The 21,137-nt window shown below is 46.7% G+C and overlaps 1 protein-coding gene across 1 annotated transcript in view; it reads left to right on the top strand.

Moving 5' to 3' along the window:
* The first annotated feature begins 8,091 nt into the window (after window positions 1-8,091).
* Window positions 8,092-21,137, top strand: part of ror1 (receptor tyrosine kinase-like orphan receptor 1) — a 357,093-nt gene continuing 344,047 nt past the window's right edge. Inside the window, exon 1 of the mRNA XM_038794486.1 lies at window positions 8,092-8,363. Coding sequence (XP_038650414.1) covers window positions 8,261-8,363 — 103 coding nt within the window. The 5' untranslated portion in view covers window positions 8,092-8,260. The remainder of the gene's footprint in view (window positions 8,364-21,137) is intronic.

Here is a 21,137-nt window from a genome sequence, read left to right as displayed (position 1 = left end):
GGATATAGCACTTGGGGAGAATGGGATCAAAGGCTCTGGGGAGAAAGCAGGATTACTCTATTGAGTTGGATGATCAGCCATGATCGTGATGAAAGGCGGAGAAGGCTCGAAAGGCCTCCTCCTGCTCCTATCTTCTATGTATCTATGTATCTAAATTGGCAAATTGCTTGTTCAGCATTCAGTGCCGGAAGAACCATAATTCCCTTCAACTAAATATCAGGAAAAGTGGAACCATTTTCTTCCAGTCGCTGCCACAAACTCTGCTCCCTGGCCACCAACCCCTTCCTCTCCCTGACAACTGCCTGAGGCTGCATCAGATTGTTTACAGCCTTGCTGTCACATTCGACCCCGAAATGAGCTTCTGACCCCCATAGCCATGCCATTTGTAAGCCCTCCTATTTCCATCTATGTAACATTGCCTTACTCTACCTCTGCCTCAGCACATCTGTTGGTGATACCTTCATCCGTGCCTTTTTGTTACCTCGAGACGAAGAAGCTCGTCTTCTAATTTGCACCATATCTTGTTTATCCCCCATCCTCGTGCTTGTCGGCCTACATTGGGTCTTGGATAAATAACACCTGGATTTTAAAAATGTTATCCATGTTTCCCAATCCTTCTAGGGCTTTGCCATTCCCTGTCTCTGTCGCACAAACAATCCTCCAAGATAACCGGACTCACTTAATTCTAGTTTCTCGAGTACCCAGATTTTCATTGTTTTGCCACCGATGGCTGTGGCTTCAATTGTCAAGGTCCTAAGTTTTAGAATTCTCTCCCTCGGCCTCTCGCGGAGGGGCTGGTTTAGCTCACTCAGCTAAATCGCTGGCTTTTAAAGCAGACCAAGCAGGCCAGCAGCACGGTTCGATTCCCGTACCAGCCTCCCCGGACAGGCGCCGGAATGTGGCGACTAGGGGCTTTTCACAGTAACTTCATTGAAGCCTACTCGTGACAATAAGCGATTTTCATTTCTTTTCTTCAACACTCCTTAAAAATAACTTATTTGGGCAAAAGTTCGGTGGCTCTTAATGCCTCTGTGACTTAGTGCCAAATTTTACTTGATGATGCTCTGGTGAAGCACCATGAGATGTTTTACCATGTTACAGTAAAATGTTATTTGTTGTGATTAATAGTGTTGTTGAAGTAAGGGACTTAATGGGTAAATTGGACTAAACTTTAGATCTCTTTTTTCTTCTGCCCATGCCATGATTTTTCCGTGTCATATGCCAAGAAGATGGACTTTTCCATTTTAGGCCTCTTCATAACAGATTAAATTCAATGTGGTTACATTCAAGAAATCAGCACCTGAGGAATTATAGATGCCAGTAGACATATACTCTTTCATGGCAGTGCACATTGACGTTGTAGTGCCTTCTATCACTGCATTGCCCCACAATTTAAACATTAAATTCACTTTTAGAAGAAAGTGTCACTCAGAATTTTCAAATATGTTATAATTTTGCCCACTTTTTGTAAAAACAATATATTAAATGTAGATAAGTAACATAAAAATAGCTTATCCCACTTGACATTGGACTGAAATGCCGTACAATCAGCATGATTTGCTAGCAGCTTACAGAGGTCTATGGATGATATTATTGTGGAGAAAGTCAAGATCCAGTCATAACTAGAGACGGAAGGAAAATCTGTGCATGCTGGATATTTGAAATATGGACTGAAAATGCAAATAGAATTCTTAAGCATCTGGAAATCTACCTTCCTCTTTCAGTTGCTGATAAACCTGCTGCATGTATTTTCATGGCTACCAGCCGAGTCGATCTCTCATGATTTAAGACCAAAAGATAGAAATTGGACCTGGGTTGTCCCCATTTCACCGGCGTAAGAGGCACAGTGTTGAGGACTAATGTGCTGCACGCCAAGATGCCAAAAAATAATGTCTGATCTGAAATTGTGGCAGGTTGTTTTTAGGCGTCCAGGCTAACTGCCTCAAATAAGCTAATGAAGGACCCGGCATCTGCTGTAAGAGCCCTCAGGGAAATGGTGCTGTTCTGAGTGGAGGTGAGACCCCCACCACTCTCGTTGTGGATGTGGCTCAGCCAGCTGCCGTCATTGCATAGGTAAGATTAATAATATTTTTCTCATTGATCTGGAGCCAGGAGGGGCAGGAGCATTCCTCCTGGCTCCACAGCATTCCTGCCAGAGAAGACAGCATGCTTTGTTTTAGATTGAAAAGCTGCATTTATGCAACCTAATACCATACTTGCTTTGGCTGCGGCTTCTCAATATTCGTCATGAACCTTTGGAGAGTTATAGACAATAAAAACAAAGTGACTTCTCCCTCAACTGACTTTAATTCCACAGTATATGGTGTGAAAGTACCCTTGCTCTTGGCCCTGTCCCAATGCATGCACTGCACTTATCTAAAGTAAAGGCTTTTCCCCCAACAATTTGCTTGCAGATGTCCCTTCTCCTGCATAGTCCCAACACATACAGTTTTCACAATTATAGATCATACGGCACAGAAGGAGACCATTTGGCCCACCATGCTCAGACTGGATCTTCGAGAGAGCTATCCATTTAGTCACACTTTAAAGTCATCCATTCACTGGGGAGTTCATGGGTGGGATTCTGCGAGCCTCCGTGCTGAAATCGCGCTCGGCGCGGAGGTGGTGAATGGGGCGTCAGACCCACGATCAGGTCTGACGCCTTCCGCGGACCGGAGAATCGCTGCCAGTCGCGCGCGCGCGGTCGACGCGGTGCCAGTTGGGGGCCATTGAAAGAGGCCCCCGCGGCGATTCTCAGCCCGCAGCTGGCCGAGTTCCCGCTGGCATGGTTCTAACATGGTTCCACCCAGCGGGCACTCAGGGTGGCAGCTGTGGACTCAGTCCACGGCCGCCCTGATTGGGGGTGGGGGGATCCGTCTTTGGGAGGGCGGGGCCTCCAGGACGGGCAGGCTTGCGATCGGGGGCGCGATCTGGGGAGTCCTTTTTGTGTGGGCCAGTCCACTGTGTTGGTCACCATGTTGCGTGGGGCCGCCGCTGCATGCAGGCGCGGACACGCGGCCTGAGTGCAGGGCCCCTTTTTGGCAGCCGGAGCTGCGCGGAGCACTCCAGCACCCTGCTGGCCCCCTGTGGGCCACGGAGTCGCTGGGCCAAGGGGTCCATTTATGCCGGCATGAAACGCTTTGGTGTTTATGCTGACGTCAGCACTTAGCTGCCATAAGTGTTGACGCCGGCATAAACACCGGAGCGTTTCACGCCAGTGTCAAGGGGCCCCTTGGCCCAGCGATTCTGTGTCCCACAGGGGCCAGCAGGGTGCCAGAGTGCTCTGCGCAGCTCCAGCTGCCGATATGGAGCCCTGCACTTCCGGCTGCAGGTCCGCTCCCCACTAGGATGGCCGCGGACTGAGTCCGCAGCTGCCACACTGAGTGACCGCTGGGTGGACCCATGTTAGAATCACGCCGGCGGGACCTCGGCCAGCTGCTGACTGAGAATCGCCGCGGGACCTCGGCCAGCTGCTGACTGAGAATCGCCGCGGGACCTCGGCCAGCTGCTGACTGAGAATCGCCGCGGGACCTCGGCCAGCTGCTGACTGAGAATCGCCGCGGGACCTCGGCCAGCTGCTGACTGAGAATCGCCGCGGGACCTCGGCCAGCTGCTGACTGAGAATCGCCGCGGGACCTCGGCCAGCTGCTGACTGAGAATCGCCGCGGGACCTCGGCCAGCTGCTGACTGAGAATCGCCGCGGGACCTCGGCCAGCTGCTGACTGAGAATCGCCGCGGGACCTCGGCCAGCTGCTGACTGAGAATCGCCGCGGGACCTCGGCCAGCTGCTGACTGAGAATCGCCGCGGGACCTCGGCCAGCTGCTGACTGAGAATCGCCGCGGGGGCCTCTTGCAATGGCCCCTGATCGACACCGCGTCGACCGTGCACTCACGACTGGCGGTGATTCTCCGGTCCACAGAGAATTGCGGGAAGGCGTCGGACCCAATCACAGGTCTGACGCCCCGTTCTCCGCCCCAGCGCCGAGCGCGATTAGGGCACGGAGGCTCGGAGAATCCCGGCCTGTCTCCCCAACACTAAGATCTATCATTTATGGACAGAGTGAAAAGGAAGAGTCCCTAGGAAATGGCACTATTAACCAGCTTCTAAGCAGATACAAAACAATTAGCCATACCGTTTACCACGTTAATGTAACCAATTCGCAATCCATTGGAACAGCTCCCCACAAACATGACATGATTCTGTCTGGCAGAATAACCTATTGCAGAGTAAAAATAAAGTTGCGGTTGTCCCAGATGACCATAGGCTGCTTTCCCCTTTTGAGAGAGAGCTGACTGGTGACTGAGGGTCACCACATATCAGGAGAGGGGCAAGGTTGAGAAGGCAGGGCCTTCACAAGTAACCTCAGGCAGCACAGGAATTCAACCCACACTATTAGCCTCACTCTGCATCACGAACCAATTGTCCAGCCAACTGAGCTAAACCAGCCTCATCAAAGACTATTATAGAGTAACCTATTGTGGAATACCTCGTTAAAGATTTTTTGGAAGTCCGAGCAGCCCATGCCTTCCTAATCCTCTAACCTTGTCATTTCTGCAAAATAATAAGACCATAAGAGGTTAATAAACAATTTCAGATTAAAAGATCCCCTAGGAAGCAGTGACCAGACCATAGTAGAATTTAGCATTCAATTTGAGAGTGAGAAGCTTGGGTCAGAAACAACCTCACTACACTTAAATCAGGGTAATTATAAAAGAATGAGGGCAGAGTTGGCTGGAGTGTGTTGAGAGGAGTTTTGCAGCACAGATAGTTGATCAGCAATGGCAGATATTTCTGAAAATAGTTCATGACTCACAACAAAAATATATGCCAGTGAAGAAGGATTCTAGGAAGGGGATAAATTAACCATGGGTAAACCAAGGAAGTGGAGGATAGTATTAAACTGAAAGAAAAACATATAATGTGGCAAAGATTAGTGGTAAGCCAGAGAATTGGTTACGCTTTAAAAGCCAACTAAAGTATAGAAAAAATACAGCAAAATGTGAGGTAATGCATTTTGGTAGAAGAAACATGGGGAGATAATATAGGCTCAATGGTACAACTGTGAGGGGAGTACAGGAGCAGAGGGACCTCGAGGTTCAAGTGCATAATTATTTGAAGGTGAAAATGAGTAGGGTAGATGAAGGGGAACCAGTGGAAGTAGTATACTTAGATTTCAAAAAAATGTTTAATGAAGTATCACACAAAGGGCTACTTAAGATAAGCTCCCACAGTGTTGGGGGTAGTATATTAGCATGGATAGAGGGTTGGTTAACTGGTAGAAGACAGCAAGTCGGGATAAGAGGAGCATTTTCAGGATGGCAACCTGTAACAAGTGGAATGCCACAGGGATCTGCTCGGGCCACAATTGTTTACAATATCATAGAATCATAGACCCCTTCAATGCAAAGGAGGCCATTTGGCCCATCAATTCTGCACCGATCCTCCAAAAGAGCATCCTACCTAGGCCCACTCCATCACCCTATCCCCGCAACCCCAATAGCCCCACCTAACCATTGGATGGTAAGGGGCAATTAAGCATGGCCAATCCATTTAACCTGCATATATATATATATATATCAATGCCTTGGACGTGGAAGAAAATACACAATTGCCAACTTTGTCGATGGTAGGAAAATTGGTGGGAAGGCAAGTGGTGAGGATGACACAAAGAATCTACAGAGGGATATAGACAAGTTAGGTGAGAGGGAAAAAACCTGGCCGATGGAATATAATGTAGGAAAATGTGAAGTTATGCACTTTGGTAGGAAGAATAAAGGAGCTGAATATTATTTAAATGGAGAAAGACTGCAGAAAACTGCAGCACAAAGGGATTTGGGGGTCTTCGTGCATAAATCACAAAAAGCCAGAATGCACGTTCTGCAGGTAATAGGAAAGGCAAATGGAATGTTGTCCTTTATTTCAAAGGGAATGGAGTATAAAAATAGGGCAGTCTTGCTGAAACTATACAAGGCACTAGTTAGACCACACCTGGAATACTGTGAAGAGTTTTGGTCCCCTTATTTCAGGAAAGATATACTGGCATTGGAGGCAGTCCAGAGAAGGTCCACTGAGTTGATCCTGGGTACGGAGGGATTTCCTTATGAGGAGAGGTTGAGTAGGTTGGGCCTGTACTCACTGGAGTTTAAAAGAATGAGAGGTGACCTTTTTGAGACAAATAGGATGCGCAGGGAGCTTGATAGGGTAGATGCTGAGAGGATGTTCTAATCTTATGGTCTTGTAAGACGTGGGAGGAGAAGTAGGCCACTAGGCCCTTTGAGTCTACTCCATCATTCAATGAGATCATGGCTGATCTGATATAATTTTCAACGCCACTTTCCCGCCTTATCCCCATAACTTTTTATCCCCATTCTGATTAAAAATCTAATGGTAGATTAGATGGGTGTGACTCTTTGGTGAAGGAACCAACATTAAATTGTTGGGAGCCCTTGCTTGACTCATCAGGTTAAATCTAATTATATTGTAAGTAAATTCCTCTTTAACAATTCAAAGTGGACAATTGTAATCATTCTGGTACAGTAACAAGGTGGACTTGGTACTGTCTGCAAAAATACTTAATAAGGCTTAAAACAGCTACAGCAGCACCGTGTTAACATGTCAGGTGTATTAATATTGTGAAGGCCTATTGTAGCACCACCTAAAGGTTTAGTGACACAATCAAGAAGAAACTAAGGCCGGGATTCTCTGATTCCCTGCTGTGTCGGAAAATCACCGGGGGGGGGGGGGGGGGGGGGGGGGGGGGGCGCGAGAATCACGCCGCTCCAACGCTGGCCCGCCAACCCTCCGGCATCGATTCTCGGGTACCCGCGGGATCGCCGACGCGCGGTCGGCAGCCGTTGAAAGCGGATCCCCCGCCAATTCTCCACGCCTCGATGGGCCGAGTGCCCGCCGGGTTTGGCCGAATCCCGCCAGCGTAGGTTACGTTTGGTTCTACCCGGCGGGACCTCGGAGTAATGGCCGCGGGGGCCGTCCTGGTGGGGGGCGGGGGGGATCCGACTCCAGGGGGGAGGGCCTCCATGGTGGCCTGGCCTGCGATCGGAGCCTACCGATCGGTGGGCGGGCTATTTCCATGGGGGGGTCTATGTTCCTCCTCGCCGGGCCCCTGTAGGGCTCTGCCATATTGCCCGGGGGGCGGCGCGGAGACGGGAATCCACGCTCGAACTCATGCTGGCCGTGGTGCGCATGTGCAAACTCACACTGGCCATGGCGCGCCGGTTGTAGCAGCGGACTTCAATCCGTCGCCATACTAGCCCCCAGGGAAGGGGTGAATACCTGGGCCTGGAGGCCCGTTGGCGCCGGAGTGACTCGTACCGCTTTTGACACCGGTGTCAGAACTTGGCCGTGATGTCGGAGAATCCCGGCCCAAGACTGCCAGAAAAGTCTTCAATTTAATTTGAAATGAAATCTTGAAATGTAGTCAGCCCCATGGGGTAGGTTCACTATTTCTCTCTGTCTTACACCATGGAGATGGCTCTGCATTTCTCTCTCTCTGTCGTTTGCTCCATAGGGATAAGTTCTGTATTTCTTTATTTTTTCAGCACAGAAGGAGGCCATTCAGCCCCTTGTGCCCGTACCGGCTCCCAAAAGAGCTACCCAGCTAGTCTCGTTCTCCAGCCCTCTCTCTGTAGCCCTCTAAATTAATCCCTCTCAAATATGTATCCAGCTCTCTTTTCAAGGCCTCCTATGGAATCCTCTTCCACCACTCTCCCAGGCAGCGCATTCTCCTCATCTCCCTCCTCTTGCTGACCATCTTGAAATTGTGACGCACTAGTCACTGACATACCAACTCGTGAAAACAAAATATCCTTAATTACCCTGTCAAAAATTGTTCATAATTTTGAACATCTCTCCCTTATCCCACAGTGGTTATGTTCTGTATTATTCTCTTCCCCCGGGGGGGGGGGGGGGGGGGGGGTAGTTCTGTACTTCCCTCTGTCTCCACAAGGTGGAGATGCCGAGCTGCAGTCGGGCTCCATACGGTGGCGCTGCTGAGCTGTTCCCTGACCCGGTTTGGGGGGGGGGGGGGGGGAGGTGGAGAGTCTGTATCAACTCCAGTCAGAGCAGCAGCAGCAGCCCGTGTGCGAGCCGACAGATGGGATGCTGCAGACTTTATAGAGGGTGAAGTAGCAACCAGGCAGCGAGAGAGAGAAAAAAAAATAAACCCTCCTCTGGCTCAGCAGCGACCTCGAGATAAATAAACCCCAGCTGAAGTGTGGACAACAAGCAGCAGCGACTGGGGCGATGGAGCATCCCGGGGCTAAACATCCCCTAGGCTGGGCTACAAACTTCCAAACTCTCCTCCTCTTGCTGGGATCCAACCTGGTGCTTCAGCACTCCGCTAACGGTAAGAGGGGCGAACATCAACTGCAAACTCGGCTTCTCTTTTCTTAAAACATTGGCTGAGAATCGGATGTGGTTTAAATAGGACCCACAGAATTATTTAGACTTTCCAGGATGTGTTCTTTTTTTGCAATGGAAATAAATCTGGTGTTCATCTGTGTGCGGGGTTCCACTCGAAGTTGTGTGGAAGCGCTGGAACATTTGTCATTTAGATAATAAATACATGTGGAATAATGTACATATTTTTCAAACCAATCTCCCCAGGGGATGGTTCATGTCATTAACTTAGAGAGAAATCACCGACTGTCAATTTCACACCAAGTGCAAACTTTTGTCTTGTTTGTCTCGGGATCCACTTTAAAACGTTACTTTTTTAAAAAAGAAACCCTATGTTAAAGTCTCCCCTCGTTTTAAATGATGTTTCTGTAAATGTGCCCTAGTAAATATGCAGCCTTTCAAATGGCAATTGGGTTTTGCTTTTCAATTTTGGAAAATGCAGTGCTGGGCAGATCTTTGCATAGTTTTAATTTACCAATATACAGTCAGTACAATAAGTGTCTGAAATGTGAAGGGATTAGGCATTTTGCCTCCTCTTGCCCCCCCCCCCCAGGGTGCCAGAGTTGGCAGCCTCTATCCCAGCGGATGCACAATGCAATCTTAACTCTTGTGTAGGAGATGAGTGAGTTCTCAGCTTGAGATCTCTCTCCCACTCATTCCCTGTAAATTGTAAATCGACAGCCCGGCGTGAATTCTTCTCCTTAACTAACACAAGAAAAACGCCCTGGCCAGCAACTCAAACTGATGGAGGATGGAGCTTGTGAACAAACCATCACATTCCCTGGAACTCTAGATCTGGTATCAGCCTTTACAATAAACTCCTGGGAAGATTAAGCACACACGTTTTAAATTTAGTAACTAACTTGCTTTTTAGCTCTCTAAATCACATTTCTGTTTAGTGCTGCAGTGCAGCCCATATATTAGATAAAACCAATTTGCTTGATACTTGAGAGTTCAGTACTGTACATGGGATGCCATTCATGTATCATATTAAGTGACTTATTTTAACATGTGGTTGATTTGTGAACTGTGATGACTTTCAAATTGCTGTAAAAAGACAAAAGGGTCCAGTATCATTATAGTAAAGTCATTGCTTAAGAGACATTTAAAACATGATGCATGTTCCTCAGTCCTGAAGACAATAGTCTACTGTGCTGCTGCATTGCAAATGAGATGGTCGACTGGAGGGTCACTCCTGTTACTGTTGATCTAATTGAGTTGCATGAGAAAGTTAATCAAGATATATTATTCTTACTTTTTGTAGAATGCCATCCTTTATCAAAATCTCTCCCTTCAAACTGTTTACACACTTCATTTGTTTCTTCACAAAATGTGCGTTTGCTTATCCTTACTCCTCCCAAAAAGTGGGGGGAAAGTGATGTGTTTATCATGGGTTCTGTAGTCTATTTATGCACCAGTTCTGTCGAGGAATCTAAACAATGCAATAACATTTTACTCCTGACATGATTCTGTTTGTGTGCAACTCGGCAAGAGCTTACTATTGGACAGCAAATATCCAGTTTACACTGGATTACAATCCCACATTGGATCAGGGATTCTGGAAGCTGGTGTGCTTGGGATGTCGCTGGCTTTGTTGGAATTTTAAAGCTAAAGCAATACTGCAGGTGCTGAAAGTCTGAAATAAAAACAAAGTGCTGGAAATACTCAGCAAGTCAGGCAGCCTGAGTGGAACTTTCAGGCCAAAGAAGGTTGAAAATTCTAGCATTGCTGTGTGAAATTTGGCACCTTAAACTGTAGAAATGCTGCTTGAAGTCAGTTTAGTCACAGAGGGACTCAGGTTTTGCTGGAGTGGGACCTCTTGCTGCTTGACCCATTAGTCACACTTCATCCATCCACCCCTCCCAATTCCCATTTATTTATCCTGTCAGTTGCTCGAAGTGTGGGCTGATAACAGTGTGGCAAAAGCAACAGGACATCTGGGACGTTAATGAGTTACGGGACCAATGGTATGTCTCCTTAACCAATGAGATTTAAGAATTGAGAAAAAAACCTTAATCGAGAGAGAAGCCAATACAGCAGTGAGTCAGAACAGGTACCAAAAGATAAAGGGGGGGGTTTGATTAAAAGAGAAAAAGAAATACATTAAAAAAAATATTTGTTTTTCAAATTTCTAACAACAATTTACCACCTGTAGGAATGAGAGTTGCACAATTTGAATCGTCCCTTTTCAGAGCCAGAGAGATTGAGTGGCCTTGCAGAAATATACATCTCCGTGTTAAAAATCACCTTATCAAAGCACTGTTAAGTCTGACTTTCTGAAGCATGTTTAATTAGCAACTGGTATACAATTGCAGCAACTTTCTGAAACTCATTGGGAGTTTGAGGGCGAGCTATTGTCTGTATGAGACTAACATCAGAGCAACACAACTATTTCAGTTTGTGACAATTTGCAATTCATGGGTCATTCTACATCTTCAGGATGTCTTATTGCACCAGACACTCTAATCTGAAGTTAGTCTTTCCCAGAATCACAAATTGCAATTTATGTCTTCATCACTCCCCCACCCCGTCACCCATTCCTCCTGCCTCATTTGACCATCGCATCTGGATTCGTCTGCTGCCTCGCTCTTTAAAACTTTGATCTTGTCCTTCATGATGTGCTTAGCTTTCATCAGGATTCCAAACAAAACTGAGTTTTGCGGTGTAACTGGATTGGTGCAGACTGCAGAACATTCTTCTCCCAGCATATTTAGCAAAGCACGGATGAACGTTGATTAGTCTGGGAAGAAGGGGTCGTGTTTCTGCATACACTGTGATTTGGCATGACGCAAAATTAAAATTCCCAATTTATAATAATATTGGGAGTGACTACAAAAAGATTTTAAAAATTCTATCATACAGTTGAAATTTGAAGCGAACAATCAAAATAAAGTGGAGTTGACCACAGAAAAAATAGCAGACAAAAAGGGAGGGGCTGGTATATGGTGAGTGGGTGAACTGCGGACCCCACACCAGTTCTCGGATTCTGCTGAAACTATGGTTGGTGTAACTTTCTGATATTACAATTGGGAGAAGGGAACAAGCGTAACATTTTTACATTTAATGTGACTCGTTCAGGCAGTTTTTGCCATTTTTCTCTCGGGAGTCCCACAGCTATTTGTCCTATAGCGGTTTGCCCAACTTCTCATCTGGGTAAACATATGGGTTGGGATTCTACAATCCTGCGGCCAAGTTCTGACGCTGACATGAAAAGTAGCGCGAGCCACTCCGGCGTCAACGGGCCTCACCTGGCAGCTATCCACCCCTTCCCAGGAGGCTAGTACACAGCTGGAGTGGTCTTCACAGCTCCGGCGCCCGACAGCCAGCGCGCGTTTGCGCATGTGCGCCATGGCCGGCGCGTGTTCGCGCATGTGCGTGGGTTCTCGTCTCCGTGCCAGCCCCCGGGCAATATGGCGGAGCCCTACAGAGGATCCCCCCATGCCCCCACCAGGATGGCCCCCGCAGACAGAACTCCGAGGTCCCACCGGGTGGGACCATACGTAGCCCAAGCTGGCGGGAGTCAGCCAAACTCGGTGGGCACTCAGCCCGTCGAGGCCCGGAGAATCCGGCCCTGGAGGTGGGTGGGTGGGGGGTGGGGGGCACATTCAAAGGCCCCCAACCGGCGCAGCGCTGATCCCGCGGGCGCCTGAAAATCGGCGCCGGAGAGTTGGCAAACCGGCATCAGGGTGGCGCGGCGCGATTCTCGCGCTCCCCTGGGGATTCCGTGGGGTCATAAAACATAGAACATAGAACAGTACAGCACAGAACAGGCCCTTCGGCCCTCAATGTTGTGCCGAGCCATGATCACCCTACTCAAACCCACGTATCCACCCTATACCCGTACCCCAACAACCCCCCCCCTTAACCTTACTTTTATTAGGACACTACGGGCAATTTAGCATGGCCAATCCACCTAACCCGCACATCTTTGGACTGTGGGAGGAAACCGGAGCACCCGGAGGAAACCCACGCACACAGGGGGAGGACGTGCAGACTCCACACAGACAGTGACCCAGCCGGGAATCGAACCTGGGACCCTGGAGCTGTGAAGCATTTATGCTAACCACCATGCTACCCTGCTGCCACTGGGTCGGCGAATCCCGGCCATGTGTCAGCAATGGGCTATTCAAACATGGGAGGCTTCACAACAGAGCCTGACCCTGTGTTCGTGCGATCAACACACACACATCCTTGTTCTCTCTTTCTCTCCCTGTCACTCTCACTCTCTTCCTTGCTCTCTCTCTCACACACACTTCCTCACTCACCTTTGTTCTCTCTCTTCCATTGCCTCCCCCTATCCCAATTGCACTCTGAGCATGAGCTGAATTCTTGTTTTTTTTCCTGATCATTGTCCTGGCTAATATAAGTAGGATTCAAATATCTTGCTCTGAACATGCAGGTTCGTAAAGCATTTTGTTTTGTTGCTAGTCTGAAGGTTCTTGCCAGACAGAAAGTTTGCTTGTGTAAATGTTGAATTTGTTCTGTAGCATGAAGAGGATGGCATGGCAAGAGGATCAAATTACGGAATTACTTTTATCGGAACTGGCATATTAGTCTTGCCAGGCCTGTAAAGCTCAGAATAAGACCACATCCGAACAAATGAACAGATTTCACCAGCTCTTGTCTCTAAAAATAAGTAGTTGGATTTTCTTATAGCTAGGTGATGCTAATTTGCACTCAAAGAACAATGTCGATTTTGTGACTTTTATTGCCTGTCTATGATGTTTCCTCAGTGTAGATGAGATTTTATAACAGCAGCATTTGCTGCTTGCTAGCAGCTCGAGTGAGAAAACAGACCCAAAAGCACACAATGTTGACAACAACTGCTTCCCTTTGCTCGCATCTGTGCTTTCCTGGGCTGGTATGGTGGCACAGTGGTTAGCACTGCTGCCTCACAGCACCAGGGACTCTGATTCAATTCCAGCATTGGGTGACTGTGTTGAGTTTACACTTTCTCCCCATGTCTGTGTGGGTTTTCTCCAGGTGATTCGGTTTCCTCCCACTGTCCAAAGATGTGCAGGTTAGGTGGATTGGCCATGATAAATTGCCCCTTCGTTTCCAAAGGTTAATTGTGGTTGCAGGGTTACACGGATAAGGTGGGGGTGTGAGCCTCGGTGCGCTGCTCTTTCAGGGGGTTGGTGCAGACTCGATGAGCTGAATGGCCTCCTTCTGCCCGGTAGGGATTCTATGATATAATTGTTCACTTGCAGACACGCACACTCATTCACCCTTGCACACATTCTCACACTCAACTGCCCGTGGCGCACTTACCTGCATGCGCATACTCACTCTCACACACTCACTACAACTACACAATTCACTTGCGCGTGCTTACAATCGCTTGCCTGTCGGCACTCTTGCGCAAACACTAGCTCATCCGTATATGCACACTTGCTTGCCCATGCACCCTCATACACACGCTTGCCTGCACAACATGCACATTTACTCAAATGAAAAATGAAATGAAAATCGCTTATTGTCACAAGTAGGCTTCAAATTAAGTTACTGTGAAAAGCCCCTAGTCGCCACATTCCGGCGCCTGTTCGGGGAGGCTACTACGGGAATTGTGCTGCTTACCTGCCTTGGTCTGCTTTAAAAGCCAGCGATTTAGCCTTGTGTGCTAAGCCAGCCATTGACTCATTGACTGCACTCAGTGGCTGATACAACACACACACACTCGCGTGCACACCTGTACAATTGTGAACTTGAGCGATAAGTTATTTTAAAAGGGAATTAAATTGCTGTTTAAAAAAGAGGAATGTTTAAGGACATGGGAGGCGATCATGTGGAAAAAAAATACAAGTTTAGACTTGACAGGCTTACTGGCCTGTTAGCCTGCTGCAATATTTTGTGATCCTGTATATTTATTTAGTACAGTAGTTGTGGATAGGTGTATTCATTTATTTTTCGCGAGAAATCATTATGCCTTTTGGTCTAACTGGTTCTCAGGTTGTTGTCTCTGAGTTTCTACCTTTGGGGTCCGTTTGATCAGATGAGCTCTTTCACAAGAATGGAATCCTGACTGATTTTGATCTTTGTAGGTCTAAAATAGAGGCTTAAATAAAGTGAGACTGCTCAGCTTCTGAATTCTTCTGAAGAAACTTTCAATGGATAGGAACCAATTAGCTTTTAAGATGTTTACAAAAAGATCATTCTGTCTTTGTGCTTCATCTCCTATAGATTAGCATAGGCACTTTTCATCACTCCCGTTCTCCCCGTGTCTGTCTTTTTCTCATTCAGCTTTTTTTAATGAGTGTTTATACATTGTTGATGGGTCACTGTATGGTCCCAATTTAGCACGTCATTAAATGCATGCAGCATGGGATCCTTGGAATGATTCAGTGAATAAAAATATCACCATTTGCGGTCCTGAGTGGCATCATCTGGGAAGATCCCAAATTTGAGCCCTGGACTGTGAGTTAACCTCTGCTATTGGTGTGAAGGAGAGATGCTAAAATTGGTCCTAGTCACCTCTATGCAAAGAAAGGGGGTAATAAACAAGCTGGATTCCTGATCTACTTTATTAAAAAGGTGACGCTGCTCAAAAATGAGAATCTCTGCATGTTCGATTGGTCTAGGTTTGGGAAGCTCCTTAGCCGTTCCCCATGGTTGAATATGAGACTGGAAACGTGAGCAAGAAAGAAGAGAGTGCCCATGAAACCAGGCCCCAGCATGTGTGAGCTCCTTCAGGAGAGACGGAGGCAAGAAACCTGGGGAAACTGGGAGGAGAAAAAAGGCAAATCAGTCGAGCACGTGAATGGCTGAATAATGGAGATAGGTTGCTGTCGTTTTCGTCTGTTAATGACAGACTACAACACCTGTATGGATTTATTATTTAGTCCCCTGGGCTGTGGAATTGGAGTATGAAAAACAAGAGCTTCAAACCCTGACGCTGTCACTGAATCGTTGACTAAAGAACTGCTTCGACAGAAGACAATGATTTGCAATTGTTAAAATGGTTAGACTTTGAACAGCCTTATCTTAATATTGATTGGAGCTGACTAAAAGATCAGAGTAACATTGTGTTGAATGGGATGATTCTGTGGCCATTAACCTCGCGGGGCCAGAAGGTGAACAGAAAGTGTGCTGATGGGCTTCCTATTTGATAGTTTAAAAGGCTCGTTCCCCGTCAGTCACACTTAACTATTTTGTTGGTTGAAAATTGTACAAAGAACGTTTGTTTTGAAAGGAACTGCTCCTCTAAGGAACTTTATATTTTGGAATTGCCCTTTGTGTGCAAATTAATTTCTAGAAATGTTAAGTGTCCCCAGGATAAGTAGTGTTATTTTTGCTCCAAGTGCAGTGTATTTTGCCTGAATGCTAATCCTCACACAGGGCAACAAACCGTTTGCATTCCTGCTCTTTAACATTCCATGCGTTTGTGGGAATTATGTGTTTGGAATTGCACAAGCCAACAAACTAGCCATTAGAAATTTACTTGCAAAACCACAATCTTGTAATGGACTCCAGCCTGGATGTTCGCTGATCGTGAAGGGGTCAAAATAAATTAGGAAGCGTTTTGCTTCTTTGTGTCGTCTTAGTATGTTTGATTTTGCATGCATGGTAAAATCGCTGAATTCTAGTTGGTTTAAGAAATGGCCGGTTTGAGTGAAGAGCATGACTTCTTTTTTTAATCATCCTGTACTACTTCAAAATGATATTCTAAAATTTGCAGAATTTAATGTTCGAATAGGCATGTTATTTCCACGTATTTGACTCTTCCTCAGAAATCATTCCATTGTTTTTCCAGTTGTTCCAGTTTCTTCTTTTTGTTCAGGAGGTGTCCTGATTGCTGTGGTTTCAGTGATACTGCTTGCATTCTGGCACCGTGCAATTTAAAATGGATAAACCCAGACTCTAAGTGTGACAAGCTAGTTGATTGTGGGAGGCTTCACAGTCCGACTGAATCCTGTTTCTCCTCTCTTTCCCTCCCCCACTATCCTTGTGCATAATTTTATTAGCATGCTCAGTGCAGAGTGATCAGGCACTGAACCCTCAGCTAATTTCACCCCCCTCTCTCCTGCATGAGGGCAGTGATCCCATCACCCCTCCCCAACAGGTAACAGTCAAAAGAGAACTGGATAAATACTCAGAGGGAAACATTTACAAAGTTATGGGATAACAGTAGTGGGATGGGGAATAATTGAAAAGCCCGGTCAACATGCAACATGGGCCAGAAGGCCTCCTATATACTGTAGTACCATTCCACATTGTATCATTCTTTCGGGCAGTGATGTACATCAATTGGATTCAAGACACGATTAGGATCCGAACTGTGGCTTTAATCAGCTAGTTGTTAGCCCGGTGGTCGACTACAGAGTAAGGCCGACCGCCGGGAACTCTGGGTACTTATACCCCACCTCGGAGGCGGGGTCTACTTGCCTCTCGACCAATTGGTGAGCAGTCACATGACTAGTCCCAGCCAATCGGACGAGAGGCACATGACCAGCCAGAGCCAATGGGAAACCCATGCTCTGCACCAATGGCAGTGCTCACATTCATACCACCACAGGCAGCACGGTAGCATTGTGGTTAGCACAATTGCTTCACAGCTCCAGGGTCCCAGGTTCGATTCCCGGCTTGGGTCACTGTCTGTGCGGAGTCTGCACATCCTCCCCGTGTGTGCGTGAGTTTCCTCCGGGTGCTCCAGTTTCCTCCCACAGTCCAAAGATGAGCAGGTTAGGTGGATTGGCCATGCTAAATTGCCTTTAGTGTCCAAAATTGCCCTTAGTGTTGGGTGGGGTTACTGGGTTATAGGGATAGGGTGGAGGTGTGGCCTTTGGGTAGGGTACTCTTTCAAAGAGCAGGTGCAGACTCGATGGGCCGAATGGCCTCCTTCTGCACTGTAAATTCTATGGTCTGCTCCCCTATGTGATGCTGGACACAATTTAGGAATAGATGTAAAGAATAACAGCTAAATTAATGATGCGCTGTCAGGGACCCTCAATGTTTTGCGATTTGCTTGTCCATAAATGGTCAGTCACTGTTCGATCAGTGTAATAAATAATTTGAAATCCCAGACTGTCATTTTTGTCTGTCTTTTCTGGTGTATGTTGGAGTCTGTTCAAATATGTAAGTGTTGCTGGTGAGAGCTTCCTTTGTGGACTGCTTGGAGTCAGTGGGCAGTGAACCGGTTATCTGAGTTTTCCAGTCAGGAGATTTGAGCCCATAATGCCAAACATGGTAAATGTGGGCAGGATTTGAATGTCAGACCTCAAGTGGAAATGAAGGGGAGCAAGAGACTCTGAAGACCGTTCTATCACAAACTGGAGATTTCCAATTGTACAGGCAGCATCGTTGAAGCAATGGGGCCACCCATATTCCTGGCTGGGGAGCCATATCTCAAAAGATATTAGAGGAAAGATGGACGTATTTTGAAAAATGTCTTCTCTTCAACCTGCCAGCACTATGATAACTCTTCCCTTGTTTATAGAGTGTGAACAGTATGTAATAGTGGATTTAAATTATTGCCTTTGAATTGCCTCCACTTGTTTATTCTTAATTGTTGTAATCCATTTCACTCGTAAATCTCCTCATCACTTTCCTATTTCCTATTGGGTGTGGTTTCTTTAAATCGTAAACTTTCACTTACTGCCACCTTTATTCAAACATTTATTTTAATGAAGTATTTTGTCACAATCAGTACTGTGACCGGTTTTACACAGACCCAGCCTCAACGCCAGAATTGCAAAGCAAATGAGGTGGTTCTGCAGCCTCTGGTGGACAATGAATGCTTCCCTTGAGGGATGTGGGTCCAAATCTTCCATTCAGGGTCGCAACCCCCAATTCCGACCCTGATCAGACAAACAGGCACGGCCTTACTTATCTCTCTGATTCTTTCTCTCTTCCCCCCCCCCCCCCCCCCCCCCAAACCTTTTAAAGCCAACTAGCTGCCTTATTAGGATAAGGAGTTTAATTAGCTCAAAACATCTTTGAAAATCTATGGTGAGAAGGTAAGTAGGGAGAAAGAGTAACAAAAATGGGTAAGGGGGTAGGTGGGTACGGTAATTGGGTAAAGGGGTGGAGTGGGAAAAGGGATGCGGTGATTGAGGGGGTTCGAATGGAGAAGGGGGTAAGGAGACAGCTGGGTAGCGTGAGTGACCGTTGGGTGGGTGGTGGGGTTGTGTGGGTAAGATAAGGGGGTAGGGTAGCAGCTGGGTAGGATGGGTGATGAGGTTGGCCGGGTAAGGGGGTAGGGTGGATAAGGAGATAGGGTGATGAGGTTGGGTCAAGTAGGTCGGGGGGGGGGGAATCAGATGGTGGGGCTAGTCGGGTTGAGTCGTGGATTCAGGGGCGAGCTCTGGGGGGATCAAGGGTGGAGCTGGAGAGACAGTGTGACTAATTGGGGGTCAGTTGCATCGTTATCCAGATGTTAGACTAGGTCTTACTCTGTCTAACATCACCTAGCTATCCAGGTGAGTAAGTTCGAAACGTCCTCTATCCTCGACTCTAACTCAAGTGTTGGAGACTTTGTCATAAGATCCCAGGGATCAGTGGAATTGCCCATCAGAAGTTCAAACCTACTGTGCAATTCCCACATCAGGATGGCACAGTGTTAGCAATGCTGCCTCACAGCGCTGGGGACCTGGGTTCAATTCTGGCCTTGGATAACTGTGTGGAGTTTGCACTTTCTCCCCGTGTCTTCGTGGGTTTCCTCCGGGTGCTCCGGTTTCCTCCCACAGTCCAATGATGTGCAGGTTAGGTGAATTGGCCATGCTAAATTGCCCCATTATGTCCAGGGATGTGCAGGTTAGGTTATGGGGCTAGGGCAGGGGTGTGGATCTAGGTAGGGTACTCTTTCAGAGGGTTGATGCAGACTTGATGGGCCAAATGGCCTCCTTCTGCACTGTAGGAATTCTGCGGTTCCATGATCAGTACATTGGGACTTCCAAAGGGTAGTTTAGCTTGGGAGGTTGGCCCTGTCTCTGACTATCCATGGTTTCCCAGCACTGAAGGAGGCTATTTTTTCTGCTGTTCGGGTAAACTGAGTTGGGCTGCCTATGTAAGGCAGCAGTTTCATCTCAAATTTATGCAGATCTTCCTTCAGCAGCAGAGAAGGTCTGTAAACAGAAAAGAGTTAATAATATTTAAACAACCGTTGCCCCATTAACCATAATTCCTGGACATCCCAGCCAGCAATGTCAATGGAGTGGATTCTACTGTACATGCACTTAATGCTCTGTGAATCACCCCTATTCAAAAAACCTTTTTTAACATATTAATATATTTTAAAGTATCTAAAAAAATTCAATGATAATTTTCCTTAAGTTTAGATATAATAAAGTACCTGGAACTCGCTGCCGGAGGAGATGGTGAAGCAGGGACGATAGTGACGTTTAAGGGGCATCTTGACAAGTACATGAATAGGATGGGAATAGAGGAATACGGACCCCGAAAGTGTAGAAGATTTTAGTTCAGACGGGCAGCATGATCGGCACAGGCTTGGAGGGCCGAAGGGCCTGTTCCGGTGCTGTACTGTTCTTTGTTCTTTGTTTTGTTCTTTGTTTTTTTTAAAAATCCCATTTGGAAGTTCCCTTGTAGTCTCCCCTGAGCCTTGTGCACTATTTTCATTCTCCCTGCATATTGGGATGGCTTTTCTTCTCATTGTTGTAATCTCTCCCTTCTTATGTTAAATGTGGTGCGAATAGGGCTCCATTGTTGGCTCAGCGCATAGATGAGTCACAGAGACAAATAAGGTCTCCAGTTTGTATTCCCAGTCTAAGGTGTTGGCTGCTCTCCACTCAGTTAGGAACAGGACTGCGCTGTGAGCCTGGAGATCGTTAGCCCAGCTCTGCAGCTGGACAGTTAGGGAAGAAAGACCTGTGTTTTACGGCCACCCAAGTATTTTCAAGTGTAGTTACTATTGTGAATTTGGGAAACTCCGCAGTCAATTTTGCACGCAGCAAGGTCCCACAAACAGCAACAAAATAAATGATCAGATAATCTGTTTTAGTGGCTGCCAGATGGTTTATTGGCCAGGACACTGGGGGAACTTCACTACTCCTCCATCTGAGAGATGAACACGGCCTTGTTTCATCGGAAAGACAGCTCCTCCAATAATGTGGCACCCCCTCATCACTGCACTGTGGCAGCCTAGATTCTGTGCTCAAAACTCTAAACTGGGTCTTGAACCCACTACCCTCTGGCTCAGAAGTGAGAGTGCTGAACACTGAACCACGGCGATCACCTCTGCTTTCTTGGATTTCAGTTGTGGACAGGATTGTTGTCCACTTTGATATACCTCACAACTAGAAGAGCAGCACACATTGTCTGGATATGCACACAAAAGTGATTGCTTTGACATGATAGTCGAAGGGCCAATGGTTCAAATGGAAGCATTACTCAATCGTATGGAAAAGAAAATTAAGAGGAAAACGCATATCTGATAAATGCGTCGATGAGAACATAACTTCAAAACAGGAACCGAAGTGGGTGAAGGAAATGGAAGTACAATTACACCACAGTTAGATCCAGATAAACACCTAATTCCAAAAGAACTTGGATCCAGATTTGTAAATAAATGGAATGAATAAAATTTGTCCCTTGGTATTTGTAGCCTGCATCAGAGTTATGCTTAGTTAAATGTTTACCCAGGCACAACTCAGCATTTTAAAAAGCTTGATTTCCAAATGTGTTTGTATGTTTCTTTAACGGTGGAAAATAGATCTAAAAATAAAAACATAAAATGCGAGAAATGTGGCGAAGGGTCCCAATCAAAACA

This window comes from Scyliorhinus canicula, chromosome 4 (assembly GCF_902713615.1).
Source record: "Scyliorhinus canicula chromosome 4, sScyCan1.1, whole genome shotgun sequence".
Taxonomy (NCBI): domain Eukaryota; kingdom Metazoa; phylum Chordata; class Chondrichthyes; order Carcharhiniformes; family Scyliorhinidae; genus Scyliorhinus; species Scyliorhinus canicula.
Note: the sequence above shows the minus strand (reverse complement) of the source record. Positions and strands in the feature narration are given on the sequence as shown.